This window comes from Schistocerca americana, chromosome 8 (assembly GCF_021461395.2).
Source record: "Schistocerca americana isolate TAMUIC-IGC-003095 chromosome 8, iqSchAmer2.1, whole genome shotgun sequence".
Taxonomy (NCBI): domain Eukaryota; kingdom Metazoa; phylum Arthropoda; class Insecta; order Orthoptera; family Acrididae; genus Schistocerca; species Schistocerca americana.
Window position 1 is genome coordinate 133,736,085 of NC_060126.1, and position 20,722 is coordinate 133,756,806.

Genomic DNA, 20,722 nt, shown 5'->3' on the forward strand with positions numbered 1-20,722 from the left:
GAGGTAAGTTTTAACCATTTGAAAAAAATCTTGCTTCATTTGGATTTTACATGCAAAAAAACATTTTTCAGGGTTTTTTGAATTGTGCCATTTCTATACTTTAAACTTGTACAAGTCAGTTCAAACTATTTGTTCATCTACCTTCATGTAAAGTTATATCTAAAAACAAAAATGATGCGACTTACCAAACGAAAGTGTTGGCAGGTCGATAGACACACAAACACAAACATACACACAAAATTCTAGCTTTCACAACAAACGGTTGCTTCATCAGGAAAGAGGGAAGGAGAGGGAAAGACGAAAGGATGTGGGTTTTAAGGGAGAGGGTAAGGAGTCATTCCAATCCCAGGAGCGGAAAGACTTACCTTAGGGGGAAAAAAACGACAGGTATACACTTGCGCGCACACACACACATATCCACCTGCACATACACAGACACAAGCAGACATTTGTAAAGGCAAAGAGTTTGGGCAGAGATGTCAGTCGAGGCGGAAGTGCAGAGGCAAAGATGTTGTTGAAAGACAGGTGAGATATGAGTGGCGGCAAATTGAAATTAGAAATTAGCGGAGATTGAGGCCTGGCAAATAACGAGAAGAGAGGATATACTGAAGGGCAAGTTCCCATCTCCGGAGTTCTGACAGGTTGGTGTTAGTGGGAAGTATCCAGATAACCCGGACGGTGCAACACTGTGCCAAGATGTGCTGGCCGTGCACCAAGGCATGTTTAGCCACAGGGTGATCCTCATTACCAACAAACACTATCTGCCTGTGTCCATTCATCCGAATGGACAGTTTGTTGCTGGTCATTCCCACATAGAAAGCATCACAGTGTAGGCAGGTCAGTTGGTAAATCACGTGGGTGTTTTCACACGTGGCTCTGCCTTTGATCGTGTACACCTTCCGGGTTACAGGACTGGAGTAGGTGGTGGTGGGAGTGTGCATGGGACAGGTTTTACACCGGGGGCAGTTACAAGGGTAGGAGCCAGAGGGTAGGGAAGATGGTTTGGGGATTTCATAGGGATGAACTAAGAGGTTACGCAGGTTAGGTGGACGGCGGAAAGACACTCTTGGTGGAGTGGGGAGGATTTCATGAAGGATGGATCTCATTTCATGGCAGGATTTGAGGAAGTCGTATCCCTGCTGGAGAGCCACATTCAGAGTCTGGTTTGCAATCTGAGCTCTCTATAGTCTCACACCTGCTTCTCTTTTCTCCAAATGCCTCTTTAATTTCCCTGTAGGCCATATTTATCTTTCCCCTAGTGAAATATGCTTCTAAATCCTTAGATTTGTCCTCTACCCATGCCTGCTTAGCCATTTTGCACTTCCAGACAATCTCATTTTTTAGACGTTTCCATTCCCTTTTGCCTGCTTCATTTGCTGCATTTTTATGTTTCTTTCCCCCTTTTGTCAGATAAATTCAATGCAGTGTATACTTTGTTATCCACAGATTTCTGCTAGGCCTTGTCTTAACTATTTAATCCTCTGCTGCCTTCGCTATTTTATCTCTCAAAGCTACCCATTCTTCTTCTATGGTATTCCTTTTCCCTGTTCTACTCAACTGTTGCCTAATGATCCCTCAAACTCAACAATGACTTTCTTACACATAAAAAATTCTTCACTCTTTTCTTTGCCATCAGGTTGCATAGTTCCTAATGTCAGTGCATCTTAGCAGGTAGCAAGGAAGTATTCTGAAGTAGCTTGCTACATAATAAGCAGATAGGTGAACAGCTAGAATCAACAAATCCAAGATTTGTCATATTTCTTTTCTTTCACCTTTAGCGAGTCATTCTATTTCTGTTGGATGAGTGCTGTTGGTTGCTTATGCAGTATTCTGGCCATCAAACTCATCTGGTAGCAGCACAGTTACAGTTTAACTAGTATCACAGGTGCCCTGAGTAGTCTTATGTGGCCTGGATCACTGATTTGTAAGGCCTCTCACACATGTGAGATTTCAAGTGTCCCAAACTTGCTACCCCTTATGCAGATTTGCTAATTGAGGACTTGATTGTCTAGTTAGCTGAATAGCAGCATTGTCACACCTACTGCAAATACTAAAATGTGGAACACATCATAATCAAAATCCCATACATTACACCCCAAGAGGAGCATAATTACATCTTTATCATTTTGAGGCCCACCTTTTTTTCCTAAATTGTTTTTACAATGAAAGTTCTGGTTGGAAGCAGTCAATAAAAAAATAACTGTTTCTTCACAATTATACAGTTTATGTTCATTTTAGCTTTCATCTACCATTATATTGCCTAGAAATTCAGCAGATTTGCCACTGGAAGATCTTATTACTACTTCAGTATCATTTGGCTAATACCATGATGACATTTACACCTTGAAAAGCATCTATTAGAACCAATAAATTCTTTGTTGCTAATATAATCAAAGTGAAATTTTGCAGCTTGGCGTAAGTGGCACCTTTCCAGTTTTTTTAAACCTACTATAAAGACATTTATCACATTGCGCTTATGAAACTTCTAAGTCGATTCTCTTCTTTCAATCATCCTGATTAATACTCCAGGTACATTATATTCACAAGCTAAATTACCTTTTGGATCATCATTCCTCACAAGATCAACAATTTTTAATTTATTACTCACAGAGAACACTTTTTGTCTCTACAAAAAGAAATAGTACATTAAGAAATCCAGGTTCTAAATCAATAATGTGTGATGTGCATTATGGTTGTGCTCATTTCAGTTATTGTCAAGCACTATAACGATGTCACTTTGCGGACTGTTTAGGAGACATGTATTCAGGTTTCTTTTCAGCAACAGTCTTGATATAAAGGCAATAAAAAAACCTAAGTTGGGATTAGCTTCTGTTTTCAGGACTTCAGGTTGCAAGGATAAATGATACTACAGAAATGCTGTATACCAATTGCAATAATGTTTTTACACCACATAAAATCTGAATATGCAGAATGTGAGTGTTTTTTTCCTTCAAGTACTTAATTGGGAAAATGAAGAAGGGTTGTATGTTAATGGAATTAGACTGACCCACCTTCATTTTGCTGAAGACATTGATCTTTGCCTCTATTGCAGATAAACTTCAATAATTGATGGAACAACTCAATAGGGCAAGTGTGAAAATAGGTTTGAAGACCAACTATAGAAAGACTGAAATAATACATAATCAACACAATAAGAAAATTCTACAAATTAACAGTGATATTGTATAACTAGTGGATGAGTTCTTTGTTGGTGTCCAACAGATAAGAAAAATCATAGATGATCCAGTCAAAAGTGGGTGGATGACATAAAATATGAAGGATCAACATGGATGCATATTTCTGAAGACTGTAGTATCAGATTTCAATAAGAGCAACACAAGAAGCAAATTAAATGACTTCCACAGCAAGATACCATACCACTTAAGAATGATCACTCAACTCACCAATGGCAACATCCTCGCCTCTGTATCCTGGATTACGGCAACCTCCGAGGTCTCCAGATATTCCCTGCTCAACAAATCGGAGAGCTGCCATTCGACTAAGCACATACCCTGCTCCGCCACTCATAAAGCCCTTTGGTGAAAACGGCCGCAGCCGCAGACCCCCAAAGAGAGATTGTGAGGCATCCAGAGGCAGCAACAGGTGACGTAAATTTTCCATCACAATGAACCTGTTGAACCACAGGAATTATAGCAGCACTAACATTTACTCAAAATATTCTATCCAGTTCAATTTATCATTATCCATGACATAGAAATTGTCATATGGAAAAAAAGAGAGGGAGAGGGAGGAGGGGAGGGGGAGGGAGGAAGGGAGGAAGAGAGAACAATTTATATTTTCAACAATTAAGGGAAATAACATTTTCTTTGACCTAATGATAGCCCTTTTCTTTCTTAAATATATGAAAGTTTTTGTATGTTTTTTATTTCTTGTGGTAAGGCATTGAACATTATTTTGGGTAGATACATCACACTATTTTGGTACAGGGCTTTTGAATGTATATTTCTATGGAAAACAAGCCTGTTCCTGGTTTGATAGTTGTGTAATTCACTGTTTAGAAAGGAGAATTCTTGATCTGACTTTAGGAAATATACTGATTTGTAGATGAATAAACTAGGGAGGGTCAAAAATTTCAATTCCTTAAATAGTCCTCTACATGGCTCTCTGTAGGCAGCACCCCTCAGAATATGAATAGCTCTCTTTTGGAGCTTAAAAGAACTTTGTGTGATACCTGTATTCCCCCAAAATTTAATACCATATCTTAGAGGACTATATACGTGAGAGTAATATGAGAATAATGTTGAACATTAAAGTTTCACACAGCTAGAAAATTAATTGTAAATACACACTCACACACACTTTGCAAACTAGTATCTCTCATTAAAACAGATAGAAAGGAAAAGATTTTGGTGTCATGTATATTACGGTGTAACTTAAGATGGTATATGCTCAAAATAAACAGCTTTTACCACAGCGCATTGTTGACAACAACTTAGAGCAGAGTGATACAGCAACCATGTTGCTTCTAATGGAACAATATCACAAGCTAACTCAATTTGTTCTCTAACGCCATATAGCATTTGCAGTTTTGTGGCATATTTTGCATTTTGAAATCAGTTTTTCAAATTTCAGTCCTGCCATTATGTACTCTGAAACCTGCAAGCCACCATTCAGTACATGAAAAAGGGTACTTCATACTAATATTAGTGACTTTCAAACAATGAGTGGTGGAAAAATTACTATACATACCTTTGTATGCACCCTAATCTCGCTTAGCTTATTGTAATGATGCCTATTGGAACAGATGAGGGAGATAGTGATTTTTGTACAATCTTCTTTGAATCTTGGTTCTCTTAATTTACCCCATTAGGCTTCATGAGAACAAGAGCACCCTTTCTTTTCCCAAAGACCCCACTTAAGTTTCCAGAACATCTCAAACATTTTTGTGTGATCTGAAAAGCTACAATCCTAGCCATGTGTCTCTGAATCTAATCACTGTCTGTTGTTATTCCCATATGACGAGAGTTGATAATGCTGGAGCACTACTCTGGAATAAGTCACACCAAAATTAGTTTCAGTTACCGTTTCATTCAGAAATGCTCTTTATGTACATATGTGTTTACTTTGTCAAGTGATTTGACAAGAATCCAAAGATATGTAAACCAATTTCTTCCTTTGTGAACATGTGCCCCAAGTTGTCTACTGTTTTCTGTTTTTGATGACAATACATTGTGTTCTGGCAGGAAATCTGCACTATAATTAACTGAAATCAATTGTTAAACAGTTTTGAAACTTTATATACATTTTATATCATAACTACTCCTACCTACAATATTCAGGTTTTAAGCTCAGGGAGGGAATGATCATGTTGCTAGATGAGAATCAACTACTTTCAAGTTCTACCATTCTATACCCCCCCCATATATACATATATATATACATACATACATACATATATATACATACATACATACATATATATACATACATACATATATATACATACATACATACACATACATACATACACATACATACATACATATACATACATACATACATACATACATACATACATACATACATACATATATATATATATATATATATATATACATATATACATACATACATACATACATACATATATATATATATATATATATATATATATATATATATAGAGATACACATACACACACACACACACACACACACACACACACACACACACACACACACACACACACCTTAAGACGACAAATATACACTCAAACATAACTGGTGAAAAAAAGGGCATTGGGTCACGAGACAGTGAACCATTAAAGGTTGATGACAATGAGCACAAAGTGGTGGGGGATCACAAATTAAATGGTGATGGCTAAAAAGACAGTGCCCAATACACAACCTAGCTAAAATGATTTCCCTGTAATGAGAGGGCAGTGAGGAGGCTGACCAAGCCATTGAGACAGGTTTAATTCCCTGGAGCTTGTTCCTGTGAAGAAAATACCAGTGGTAATGTCAAAGTGACACCATCTGCCAATAGATGGCAACACGGAAATCGTCCAAGGGAAAGAAGAGCTAGCAGGCTGAGGTGGGAGGACTGCAGTCTTGGCAGCAGTGTCAGCCGTCTCATTTACCATCGCACCAACATGACTAGGAAATCACATGAACGTGACTAGGCTTCCTCAACAGGGAGCAGGTGGAGGTTTTCTTGGACTTGTTGCACTAAGGGATGGATTGTGTACAGCACACAGAGGCTCTGAAGGGCACAAAGAATTTGGGCATACGCCGACAATTAAGAAGCCTATATTGGCAGATGTAGTGGGTGGCCTGATACAGGGTGAAGAATTTTGCAGTGAAAATCTAACAGTGTTCTGGAAGCCAATACTGAAAATGGTCAGAGCTAATGATGAAGGCACACCCGACACCATGGTCGGTCTTAGAGCTATCACTATACACGAAGGTGCTATCGTGCAAAGGTTGAGAAATTAATAGGGATAGGTTGAAAATGGGAAACAAATGACATCCAAGACGAACATGTGAAACCGGACAAAGTCATGGCAGTGGAGGGTTCACACTAATCAGGACTGTGGAAGGTAGCATGAAGTTAAGGGGCTGGAGCAGTAGCCAAATCGAACTCTGGGAGGTAATAGAGAAGAAGGGAATGCCCCATACTGGTTGTCAAGTGAGTCATCGAAAAAGGGGACACAGGATGGATGGTTGGGCATGGAAGACAAATGGCATGCATATTCACTGAGGAGGGCATCTCACTGGTAGGACAGTGGTACTTCAGCAGCTTCTGAATAGAGACTCAACTGGGCTGGTGTAAAAGGCACTAGTGGCCAAACTTATTCCATGACTGTGGATTCTTCTAAGGTGACAAGATGGACAGACATGCAAATGAATAGACAAGCACCCACATTCTAGTTTTGAATGGACAAGGGATTGGTATAAATGAAGAAGGGTGGGCCAATCTGCTACTCAGGAATTGCTGATTTGGACATGTAGGACATTGAGGGACTGAGTATAGTGTGTGTCCAGGTAAGACGTGGGAGGACCAAGAAAGTTTCCTATCATGAGTCCTAGGAATTTTGTAGTTTCAGTGAGCGGAAGATTGGTTGGTTGATCTGGGGGAGGGGACAAAACAGCAAGGCCATTGGTTCCATTGGATTAGGGAAGGAAATTGGCTGTGCCTTTTCAAAGGAACCATCCTGGAATTTACCTGAAGTGATTTAGGGAAATCACAAGTCAAAGTGATTGTGAGGACGCAATTTCATTTCTTAGAGGCAGAAAACAATCAGATGTTGGGATTCCAAGAGGAGCTGTAATTCCTCCTCGTTTGATATAGTGCCACAAATGTTCCTTTGGAGAAGAGTTATAACTGGGAATGGGGAGAAGACAACAAACAAAGGGTAGTCACATCAGCACCTGCCAAATGCCAGTTTTCGAAGACTCGTTGTTACAGGGCACAGAGGCTGCAGGATCATCTTAAATGAAATCTATGGAGCTATCGGCATTCTCCCTTGGTTGGCCTGTGGACTTTAGGGCAGAGAAATGATAGACAGTGTGCCCTAGTGAAATGGAAGTTAGCCGGGTGACAGTAACATGTGACAACACTACTGAAGAGGATTTCCAAGTCGAGGAAGGAGAAGACCATTTCCCTTTTTTTAAATTTCTTAGAGCCTTCATTGTTGGCAGACAAAGACCCAGATGTTTGTTGGCTGGAAGGAGATAAAAAATCTTTGTGGGAGTGTTGCTTTTGTCCTTCCTGGCCTGCCATTTGTGTAGCAGGTGATTTTATCACGTGGGGGGGGGGGGGGGGGCTGAAGATTTGGAGGCTTGTTCCACAGATGTAGAAGAACAAGATGGGGATGATACTATGATACTGGACAATTTCGCAACTGTAGTATTGAATTGCAGGTCACAAGTCAGCATGGCCATGTCCTTCATTGAGTGAGACACAGCAAGAATGGTACTGCGAGTGCCAGTTGGTAAAATGCAGGTCTTTAGACTAGCTAGCAACTTGTGAGTGAAAGGGTAAGGTACTCTTTTCATCTCCCAGACCTCCTGAACAGCCTGCTCAAAGATACATGGGACATTCACAGGATGAGATGGTATGGTCATCATTACAAGTTATACATCATAAAGAAGAAAGCGGTCAATCACCCTCATAACCATCTCTACCACAAGCAACATATTTGATCATGTTTTGCTGGGAGATGTGAGTGTGGTTATAACATTGACACTGCTAGCAATGCATTAGATTCCGAATGTACGGTCGGACTGTGATGACTTCATAAACCACCTTAGTAGTCCTGTAGTATCACTTTTAGTAATGGTAAACATGTACATTTGCGCAGCCACACAACAGTCAGTCAGTCAGTCAGTTTGTTTGTTTTGGAAAGACAGTGACAGCTGACTACATCTTAGTCAGCTGCCAGCCTCCACTGATTTGAAGCACCAGGAGACTAGCATTCACCTATTTAGCCTTTTCTGTTTTTCATAGTTTGATTTTTAAGTCAGTTGTAATAGATGATAGGGTTTGTGAAGCTGTGTGTGGATGCAGGAGGAGCTGGCCATAGTCCACAAACAGCTGAAGACACTTACAGCTGTCGTCAGCTGTCTGCAGGCTGTTGCCTTAGGATATAGTGACAGCAGAGAAACAGCACATCACATGTGACACCTCAGGTGTCGCATGTTTTGCCCACAGGCTCTGCTGATGGGGCACCTTCCAGCACACTCGATGTGGGGATCTGCACTCATTGCATGGTGAATGGTTGTTACACAGTAGTGTCGCTTGATGTGGAATTTGATGTGGAGGCTGGATGCCTGGCCTCACCCATTCACTCTGCATGGAATGGTGGCTGCTCCTTTAATGGGGTCTGAGCAAACACAGAGTTCGAGGAGTTTACTAGTTATTGGAGCTCCAATGCCAGGTACATTATGGAGAGCCTTAGGGAAATAGCATCCAGATCAGGAAAGAAATGCAATGTGCACTCAGTGTGTGTACTGGAGGGCCTCATCTGAGATGTGGTGGAGGCCCTCCTGCAGTTATTGAGGGTAGTAGTCTACCAGTTGTTGCTCATGTTGGCATCACTGACACCTGTCACAGGTTCTGAACCAACCTGAATCCCTATGGGCAGTTGGTAGAAGTGGTGAAGACTGCTGGCCTCTCTCATGGGGTTCAAGTACAGATCACAATTTTCATTGTTTTATCTATAGTTAATTGGGGTCCTTTGCTTTGGAGCCGAGTACGTGGTCTCAACTAGAGGCTTCATCAGTTCCATGATGAACATGACTGCAGATTTCTGGACCTGTGTTAAGGGGTGCAGAATTGTAGGACTCCCCTTGATAGATCAGAGAATCACAGCACAAAGGAAACAGCTACTGAGGTAGTGTACTTGTGAAGTCTTTCTAGGCTAGGTGGTAGTTTGAAATCCTCTGATGAATGCTCACCAGTTGATAAACAGAGAGCAAAATCAGACCACTTACAATGTAGAGAAATTTTGACTATCAAAATTTTAACAATAAATTGAAGTATTCAAAACAAACTTACTGTGCTCCAGGAAAGGAAAGTTGTTGCACTCAAATTATTCTGAGAAATGACAGCTAGCTGGAACCCAAAGAAGAAAGCTCTGAAATATTTATTGTGCCATGGAACATATATTGAAAAGACGGATTAGACATTGTAGGAGGGGGGGAGTTTTCATTTGTTCATTGCCATCAACAAAAAACTATTCTGTCTATCAAGGCTGAAAGAGTCAATCTGAGTAATTTTGACTCTAGTAGACACTAGTACCAGCCACCCGATTTGCATAACAGTTGTAGTTGGTTGGTTGGTTGTTTGAGGTTAAAGGGACCAAACAGCAAGGTCATCAGTCCCTTGTTTCAAATAGACTCCATTCTGCTAACGGGACATCTCAGTATAGTCAGAAAAATAAAACGGATAAAGGGGAAACGTAAAAGGGCAGTCACGTTGTCATTAGTAAAAACAAATGAGGGAAGTTGGCAAGAGAACGAACCCAACACTATGCTGAAACAGCATAGGCAAGACCACCTGTGACTTAAAAGGTACAACTGCTATAATGCAGAAAGTACGTATGGGAATAGAAAAACTAACCAAGCCTTAAAAAGAAGGGGTAAAAACAGAGTAAAAGGGAAAGAAAAGAGGATTCCGGTCAGGGAGGTGAATCGGGAATCTCTGAACACTGCCTACAGTGGGAGACACCCAAACACTCACCGCCCTGCCCCAACACCAGAGGGAGATTAAAAACTTTAAAACTGAGAATAAAAACCACTCTCCCGGAGGAAACCTAGAACCAGAGAGACCATCCGGGAATCGTCAGCCAACATCAAAGGTAAAGTGTGGGGGAGTCTGTACTTAGCACGCAGAGCCAAAAGAAGGGGGCATTCAACCAAAATGTGGGCCACTGACTGGAAGGCTCCACAACCACATAGCGGGGGTGGCTCATCACGCAAAAGGAAACCATGGGTCAGCCTGGTATGGCCAATGCGGAGACGACACAGTGTGGTCGAGTCCTTGCGGGAGAGGCTAAAGGAAGAACGCCATGGGCCTGTATTCACCTTAATGGCACGAAGTTTATTAGACAGTGGAGTAGCCTCCCAAGAATTGGCCCATGACTGTGCAAAGTGGGATTTGATGTGAAGCCGTAAATCCGCTGCAGGAGGGGTTACAGAAAACGGGGGGTAAGTAACTGCTCCCCCAGCCAAACGATCAGCGAGCTCATTACCCGGGATACCCACATGGCCCGGGACCCATAGGAAGTCAATGGAACAAGCAGCACGGTGAATATCAGCGAGATGGTCATGGATGGCAGAGACCAAGGAATGGCGCGAAAAACACCGGTCAATAGCAAGAAGGCCACTCATCGAGTCCGTACATAACAAAACGCGGTTGTGTTGGGGTTGTTTAATAAAGGTAAGGGCCCGGGAAATTGCCATCAATTCCGCAGTAAACACCCCACATGAGGGTGGCAGTAGATGATTTTCCGTTCCAACAAAGGACGTGAAGGCATACCCAACATGATCAGCAGATTTAGAGCCATCAGTGTAAAAAACAACAGCATCCCGAAACTCCCATAAAATTTGGCGGAAAAAGGAACGGAACACCACCGGGGGGATGGAATCTTTCGGACCGCGGCGGAGATCCATCCGAATTCGAGGCCGAGGAACTAACCAAGGAGGGGTGGAGGGGAGGGAGCGAGGAAGACAGGACAAAGAAGGAAGCCGAAAATCACGGGTAAGAGACGCAAGGCGCAGCCCAACCGGTAAACCCGCCCGAGGGCGGGAGTCAGGCGGGCGACGTCCATGGTCTGGGAATAGGATAGAATGGGAAGGATGAGCGGGAGAAGAACGGATAGTAAGGGCATAAGACACCAGAAGCTGGGACCGCCGAACAGAAAGGGGGGGGATCCCAGCTTCAACCAAGAGACTATCAACAGGGCTAGTAGGGAAGGCACCGGTGGCCAAACGGATACCACGATGGTGGACTGGATCCAGCACGTGCAGCGTGGAAGGAGCAGCTGAACCATAAACTTGACAACCATAGTCCAAACGTGACAGAACTAGAGCACGATAAAGACGGAGGAGGAGGGAACGGTCCGCACCCCAGGAGGAGTGGGCAAGGAAGCGAAGGACATTGAGTTTACGGAAACATCCTACCTTCAGGAGTCTGATATGGGGCAGCCAAGTGAGCTTGTTGTCGAAAAGAAGACCTAGGAAACGAAACTGTGGAACCACAGGCAATCTTTGTGCAGCGAGATAGAGCTCTGGATCAGGGTGGACCGTAGTACGGCGACAGAAGTGGACCACCCGCGATTTTAAAGGAGAGAATTGAAACCCGTGGGAGAGGGTCCATGCAGAGGCACGCCGTATAGCCACCTGGAGCTGCCGTTCTGCAGATGGCATCGAGGAGGAACTAACCCAAATGCAGAAATCATCCACATACAGGGCAGGGGCGACCAAGGGACCGACAGAGGCCACAAGTCCATCGATAGCAATGAGGAAAAGAAGGACACTCAAGACAGAACCCTGTGGGATGCCCGTCTCCTGGGTCCGTGGAGAACTAAAAGCAGTACCAACTCGAACTCTGAATGACCGATGGATCAGGAACTGGCGGATAAAAATCGGGAGTGGGCCCCGAAGACCCCACTGATGAAGGGTTAGTAAGATGTGATGGCGCCAGGCCGTGTCATAGGCCTTGCGAAGGTCAAAAAACACTGCAACCAAATGGCGGCGCTGGGAAAAAGCCTGCCGAACTGCGGATTCCAAGCGAAGCAAATGATCGATTGGAGATCGTCCCTCTCGAAAGCCACACTGGTAAGGGGACAATAGATCCCGAGATTCGAGGACCCAAGTGAGCCGACGGGCTATCAGCCGTTCAAGTAACTTACAACCAACATTGGTCAAACTAATTGGCCGATAGCTGTCAACAGATAGGGGGTTCTGACCAGGCTTAAGGACAGGAACCACAATGCAATCCCTCCACTGAGAAGGGAAGTCACCCTGGAGCCAGATACGGTTAAACACCCGAAGAAGATGGTGCCGTTGTGGAGCACTGAGATGTTGAAGCAGCTGGTTATGAATGGAATCTGGGCCAGGAGCTGTATCATGAGAAGCAGATAGAGCAGAAAGAAATTCCCATTCAGTGAAAGGTTCGTTGTAAGATTCTGACTCACAAGTGGTGAAACATAAGGTGACAGCTTCAGCCTGCTGTTTTTGATGAAGGAAAGCAGCTGGATAGGAGGCCGACGCTGATGCCACTGCAAAATGGGTCGCAAGATGTTCTGCGAGAACTAATGGGTCCGTACAAATGCCATCTGGGAGGTGAAGGCCTGGGAGGGTGGACTGCCGATGGCAACCTTGGAGAGAGCGAAGTGTAGCCCATACCCGTGACAGAGGGACAGTGGAACCAAGGGAAGAAACGAATCGTTCCCAACATATCCGCTTGCTCTGTTTGATTAAATAACGGGCTTTAGCGCGAAGGCGCTTAAAGGTAGAAAGGCTGGCTACAGATGGGTGCCTCTTAAACTGTTGCAAAGCTCGACGGCGATCACGGATGGCAATGGCAATGGCCGTACTCCACCACGGGACTTGCCGACGACGAAATTGTCCAGATGAGCGCGGGACAGCAAGGTTAGCAGCGCGAACAATCGCGTCAGACACGTCACGTAGGACGTCATCAATACAACCCGACAAAGAGGGAGAAAACTCGACCTGTGCAGTATATAGAGGCCAATCGGCGCGGTGGAAAGACCAACGAGGTAACCTCTCCATCGGGGAGCGGGAAGGGAGCGTGATAATCAACGGGAAATGGTCACTATCACAAAGGTCGTCGTGTGGCGACCAGTGTAATGAAGGGAGGAGAGAGGGAGAAGAAAGAGAAAGATCAATGGCAGAAAAAGTACCATGACCAGCACTGAAATGAGTAGGGGAGCCATCATTAAGAAGGCACAGGTCGTGGTCTGCAATAAATTGGTCGATAAGAAGACCTCGTCTAGATGGAAAGGCACTGCCCCACAAAGGATGATGAGCATTAAAATCCCCAAGGAGGAGGAAGGGAGGAGGAAGTTGCTGAAGAAGGGTGGTTAAGGCAGCAGGTGTAAGAGTCCTGTCAGGAGGGAGATAAAGATTGCATACTGTGACTGCAGAGTCTAAGTGGACCCTAACAGCAACTGCTTCCAATGTAGTTTGGAGAGGAATCCACGTGCTAGCAATGTCTGTACGGACCAACGTACAAACGCCACCAGAAGCCCGCAAGGGTCCGACCCGATTTCGACAGAAAACACGGAACCCACGGAGGGTCGGGGAGTGAGCATCAGTAAAATGAGATTCCTGGAGAACCACACAAGCTGCTGAGTAGGACGAAAGAAGGGATTTCAATTCCGGAAGGTGACGATAGTAGCCATTACAATTCCATTGGAGAACCACAGAACGATGGTTTAAATGAGGGCTGAACACGCTAAATCCAGTCATACCGCCGGGTCCCCACCTGTCACCGACAAGGAGGGGGCGACATCCATAAACGACAGGTCAGAATCCGGTTGTGAAGCCGGGGAAGGGACCTCCGGTGACACCAGAGGCTCTTTGTCCCGGGACTTATGTTTCTTCTTCTTTTCAGGCTGAGATCGAGGAGGGCTGTGTGGCATAATGGAGCCAGCTGCAGCAAGATCAGGAACAGAAAGAGACCGGGCGACCTGGGGGCCGATAGACCGCGGCTCTCGCGGTCGCCGCGCTGCAGCAGACCTTTGACCTGGAAGGTGCCGGGAAGGGGCATCCCGGGAGAGGCGCCCTTGACCGGCAGACGCCGAAGGAGTGGGACACTTCTCCGGCTGGGGAGGGGGAGCGGCGCCCAGAGGAGAAGGTGTGGGAGCCGCAGGGGAGGGGGGAAGGAGAGGGGTCCGGGACGGGGGTAAGGAAGGGGGAGGAAGGGATGAAGATGTAACCAAGGCGTAACTAGATGTCATGGACACAGGGTGCAATCGTGCGTATTTCTTACGGGCCTCTGTGTAGCTTAAACGATCAAGAGACTTATACTCCTGTATCTTTTTTTCTTTCTTATAGACTGGGCAATCTGCTGAACGTGGAGAATGACTACCATGACAATTTACACATACAGGAGGGGGAACACAGGGACTCCCCTCATGGAGTGGACGTCCACAGTCACCACAGAGAGGGTCCTGGGTACAGCGAGAAGACATGTGGCCAAAACGCAAGCACTTAAAACACCGCATTGGAGGTGGGATGTACGGCTTCACATCACAGCGATAGACCATAATCTTAACTTTCTCAGGAAGGGTATCCCCTTCAAAGGCCAGGATAAAGGCACCAGTATCAATACGATTATCTTTAGGACCCTTCTGAACACGCCGAACAAAGTGAACACCCCGCCGTCCGAGATTGTCCCGAAGTTCCTCATCAGTTTGAAGGATGAGGTCTCTGTGAAAAATCACACCTTGTACCATATTTAGAGACTGGTGAGGGGTAATGGACACGGGAATTGTGCCAAGATGGGTACAGGCACGAAGGGCCGCAGATTGGGCAGCCGAAGCAGTTTTTATCAGTAATGAACCCGACCGCATCTTGCTCAGGGAGTCCACTTCGCTGAACTTGTCTTCAATGTGTTCCACAAAGAATAAAGGTTTGACACTGGTGAAAGTATCTCCATCAGTCCTGGTGCAAACTAGATAACGGGGGAAAGGTTTTGCCCCTAGACGACGGGCCTGACCCTCCTCCCAGGGGGTAGCCACGGAAGGGAAGGCCGAAGGGGCAAGAGAAGCAGCACTTGAGGAATCAGTACCACGCAGAGAGACGGCCGCAGAAGAGCGGCCAGAGGTTTGGACCCTTATGCGTTTCATCTGCATAGCGTCCGCCCTGATACCACCCACTCCGATCAGGGGCTCTCCTCACGGGCGCCACCCAGCCACAGCAAGGGCCGTCTGGCACGGCGGCCATTGCCGGGAGTTCCGATGCTCCAGGAGGACGAGCAACCACTCCAAGGCATGCATGAGGAGGTCACAGCTCAGGTATCAGAAGTGTGATCCCTGTGTGTTCAGGGGGCTCAACCAAAAGGGTACATAGCGACCCCACCACACGGGCTGGCTACCGTGCTGGCTATGCACCCTAGCATCAGACAACGACGTAGAAGAAAAGGTGGAATATACTAGGAGGGCACACGTCGGAGACACTAGGTAAGGTGCTCTTCCCCAAATGGCTCACACTACGGAAGAGAAATTTTGGAATGGAGGTCAAACCCCAGAGGGGGACCAAGGAATGCCAAAAGGAGGAGATGATTACGCAACAAAGCCAGAGTGTAAAACCAACAGAACCAGGAGGATAGCGGGGGCCAACATAAGCAAGGACACCAATAGAGGGAGAGGAGAGGGCGAGGGGAAAGGGGTATGGAGGGGAAAGGAGGGGAAGGGAAAGGAAATGCAGCCCGGGAGAGAAAGAAGGCTGCAATGGCTCGGGGCCCCGTGCTCGCCACGCACGTATCCACGAAAGAGTTGTGGACCCCCTGGGGGGCATAACAGTTGTAGAATAATGCATGAGAAGTCTATGCTCAGTAGTGCAGAAATACCCATATCATGCGTTATTAATTGAAACAGGCTTCAGTCTATCAATTACAGACTGGGACATTTAAGTATTCACAGCAGATAATACAGACATATATACTTGTGAAGTATTTTTGAACATGTTTTCTGAAAATTACCTTGAGCAGCTAGTTCAAAAGCCCACACACAATACAAATATTTTAGACATCATTACAAACAGGCCTGACTGTATTGAAAATATATAGACAGCTTACCAGTAAACTGACAGGAATTAGCAATTGTGATGATACAGTGATGAGGGTTACTAAAGCTAATAGATCAATGAAGAAGGCTAGGGAGGAATTTATGCTAGAAAAAGCAGATATGCAGTTGTTCCTATCCCACTTAGACAGTGAATGGACATCATTGGGGGCGAGAGAGAGAGGGGGGGGCGAGAGAGAGAGAGAGAGAGGGGGGGGGGGGCGAGAGAGAGAGAGAGAGGGGGGGGGCGAGAGAGAGAGAGAGGTATAGTGGCTTGTGGAGTACGTGCATAGATGTAGACATAGAGAAGATGTCTGCAACTATGGACAAAATACCACTGATAGCAGACCCACAATTGCAACAGTGCCTCCACTAGCACCAATCTGATGTATTGCCCCAACCCAAGACAGCACTCATGCCGTGCTATGTGTGTGCTAACAGGCGTTCTGGTTTCCCCAGCGTAGTCAGCACTGTGCTCACAATGTATCTCATATATGCTGGTGGTATTGAAATATATCACTGCATCTTTAGAAGACCGTACTAAATCATGAATTCTGTGGCCACTTCAAAGCCTACTCTAATACTGCTACCCTTGGTAAAATGCATAAATGGTGAGAAACATAAGCAACATACTCATTTAAAACACCCCATCAATATGGCAATTGCAGGAACACTTTTCTAATTGGACACTCAATGGAATTCAACCAAGCAGAGGATCTGGTCCATACCTACAACTTCTGAGATCCAATCACAGAATAATCAACTGGAATTAATTCACTAAAATCTTATTGGCCATGTCTCACAAGTACCACCTCAGCAAAGCCTGAAATCTTTTCCTCAATCCACCTGTAAGAGCTTAGATCATAATTTGATGTTCAGAATGTAAAGATTGTATACCATGGTGGATATAGAATCTGCTGAAGTGGGCAATACAGATACAAACACAGTGTATGGTGTGAACCTATAACACAACATCTAGACTATGGTGCATGCAAGGAGTGGGGGATGCATACAGATATGTATACTGAGTCACTGCAGCCCTCTGGCATCAGTCCATTGACAGTTACAACTCAGACTGTTGTCAAAATGTTATGTAAGTCAGTCTCAACTATCCCCCACCAATCAGAACTTAGATTTATATTCAGGCAACAGATGATGATGATGATGATGATGATGATGATGATGATCTGGTGATGGCCTTCAGCCCAAAGACTGGGTTGATGGAGCTCTCCACTTATGAGTACCCAAAGGAAACAGTTACAAAAGAGCACGTGCAATATCCTGATGGCCTATTTTATTTCACCACAAAGCATTTGTCTTGTAGGCCTGACATATTGCATTCTCTGTATCTTAGTATTTCCTCTACAGACTATAATGATGGCAGGGCAATACTGATAAATAAATATACAATGAAGGCCACAGAGAATAATGTAATGACAAAACTAAGAAGCCATTACTTCATCTCTTCATATTTGGCAGTACACCTGACTATTTTCACTTCCTTTCTCAAGACTGCACTTTTCTGGGAGTGGCAAAGCCCAAGACTATTGCTCCAGGCATTGCCATTCCTTCTCACTGCAGCAGTTAATGCCCTCCTTGAATATTCTAACAACAAAAGCTTGTGCCCACAAGAGGGCGAAAAGCTTGTGCCCACAAGAGGGCGAAAAGCTTGTGCCCACAAGAGGGCGAAAAGCTTGTGCCCACAAGAGGGCGAAAAGCTTGTGCCCACAAGAGGGCGAAAAGCTTGTGCCCACAAGAGGGCGAAAAGCTTGTGCCCACAAGAGGGCGAAAAGCTTGTGCCCACAAGAGGGCGAAAAGCTTGTGCCCACAAGAGGGCGAAAAGCTTGTGCCCACAAGAGGGCGAAAAGCTTGTGCCCACAAGAGGGCGAAAAGCTTGTGCCCACAAGAGGGCGAAAAGCTTGTGCCCACAAGAGGGCGAAAAGCTTGTGCCCACAAGAGGGCGAAAAGCTAGTGCCCACAAGAGGGCGAAAAGCTTGTGCCCACAAGAGGGCGAAAAGCTTGTGCCCACAAGAGGGCGAAAAGCTTGTGCCCACAAGAGGGCGAAAAGCTTGTGCCCACAAGAGGGCGAAAAGCTTGTGCCCACAAGAGGGCGAAAAGCTTGTGCCCACAAGAGGGCGAAAAGCTTGTGCCCACAAGAGGGCGAAAAGCTTGTGCCCACAAGAGGGCGAAAAGCTTGTGCCCACAAGAGGGCGAAAAGCTTGTGCCCACAAGAGGGCGAAAAGCTAGTGCCCACAAGAGGGCGAAAAGCTAGTGCCCACAAGAGGGCGAAAAGCTAGTGCCCACAAGAGGGCGAAAAGCTAGTGCCCACAAGAGGGTGAAAAGCTAGTGCCCACAAGAGGGTGAAAAGCTAGTGCCCACAAGAGGGTGAAAAGCTAGTGCCCACAAGAGGGCGAACAGCTTGTGCCCACAAATTAATATGGTTTGAGAAAGTACTGCTTGCATGAAACTCGGCTTTCCCTCTTCTCACTTGATATACTCCAAACTGCAGATGCAGGACAACAGGCAGACACCATATTTCTAGATTTCTGACAAGCAATTGACATGGTACCCACTGCAGACTATTAAAGATGCAAACATACGGAATACGTTCCCAGATATAAGAGACTTCTTAAGTAATACAATCCAGTATGTTGTCCTCGATGGTGAGTTTTCATCAGAGACAAGGGTATTGTCAGGAGTGCCCCAGGGAAGTGTGATAGGATCACTATTATTTTCTATATACATAAATGATCTGGCAGACAGGATGGGCAGGAATCTGCAATTGTTTGCTGAAGATGCTGTGATATATGGGAAGGTGTCAAAGAAGAGTGACTGTAGGATGGTACAATGTTGTTGTTGTGGTCTTCAGTCCTGAGACTGGTTTGATGCAGCTCTCCATGCTACTCTATCCTGTGCAAGCTTCATCTCCCAGTAACTACTTCTGAATCTGCTTAGTGTATTCATCTCTTGATCTCCCTCTATGATTTTTACCCTCCACGCTGCCCTCCAGTACTAAATTGGTGATCCTTTGATGCCTCAGAACATGTCCTACCAACCAATCCCTTCTTCTAGTCAAGTTGTGCGACATTTCTCTTCTCCCCAATCCTATTCAATACCTCCTCATTAGTTATGTGATCTACCCATCTAATCTTCAGCATTCTTTTGTAGCACCACATTTCAAAAGCTTCTATTCTCTTCTTGTCCAAACTATTTATCGTCCATGTTTCACTTCCATACATGGCTACACTCCATACAAATACTTTGAGAAACGACTTCCTGACACTTAATCTTTACTCGATGTTAACAAATTTCTCTTCTTCAGAAACACTTTCCTTGGCACTGCCAGTCTAAATTTTATATCCTCTCTACTTCGACCATCATCAGTTATTTTGCTCCCCAAATAGCATTCAATTATCCTCGTTTTGCTTTTGTTGATGTTCATCTTATGTCCTCCTTTCAAGACACTATCCATTCTGTTCAACTGCTCTTCCAAGTCCTTTGCTGTCTCTGACAGAATTACAATGTCATCGGCGAACCTCAAAGTTTTTATTTCTTCTCCATGGATTTTAATACCTACTCCGAATTTTTCTTTTGTTTCCTTCACTGCTTGCTCAATGTACAGATTGAATAACATTGGGGAGAGGCTGCAACCCTGTCTCACTCCCTTCCCAACCACTGCTTCCCTTTCGTGTCCCTCAACTCTTATAATCGCCATCTGGTTTCTGTACAAATTGTAAATAGCCTTTGCTGCCTGTATCTTACCCCTGCCTCCTTCAGAATTTGAGAGTATTCCAGTCAACATTGTCAAAAGCTTTCTCTAAGTCTACAAATGCTAGAAACGTAGGTTTGCTTTTCCTTAATCTAACTTCTAAGATAAGTCGTAGGGTCAGTATTGCCTCACGTGTTCCAATATTTCTATGGAATCCAAACTGATCTTCCCCAAGGTCGGCTTCTACCAGTTTTTCCATTCGTCTGTAAGGAATTTGCGTTAGTATTTTGCAGCTGTGATGTATTGAACTGATAGTTCAGTAATTTTCACACATGTCAACACCTGCTTTCTTTGGGATTGGAATTATTATATTCTTCTTGAAGTTGGAGGGTATTTCGGCTGTCTCTTACATCTTGCTCACCAGATGGTAGAGTTTTGTCAGGACTGGCTCTCTCAAGGCCGTCAGTAGTTCTAATGGAATGTTGTCTACTCCCGGGGCCTTGTTTCGACTCAGGTCTTTCAGTGCTCTGTCAAACTCTTCACGCAGTATCGTATCTCCCATTTCATCTTCATCTACATCCTCTTCCATTTCCTTAATATTGTCCTCAAGTACATCACCCTTGTATAGACCTTCTCTGCTTTACCTCCTTTGCTTAGAACTGGGTTTCTATCTGAGCTCTTGATATTTATACAAGTGGTTCTCTTTTCTCCAAAGGTCTCTTTAATTTTCCTGTAG

General features: G+C 44.8%; 1 protein-coding gene across 2 annotated transcripts in view; it reads right to left on the reverse strand.

Annotated features, from left to right (window-relative positions):
* Positions 1–20,722, reverse strand: part of LOC124545033 (glycoprotein-N-acetylgalactosamine 3-beta-galactosyltransferase 1-like) — a 180,813-nt gene that overhangs the window by 23,892 nt on the left and 136,199 nt on the right. For both annotated transcript variants that reach the window (XM_047123815.1, XM_047123813.1), the window contains exon 5: positions 3,405–3,631. In XM_047123815.1, the coding sequence (XP_046979771.1) occupies positions 3,405–3,631 (227 nt within the window). The remainder of the gene's footprint in view (positions 1–3,404; positions 3,632–20,722) is intronic.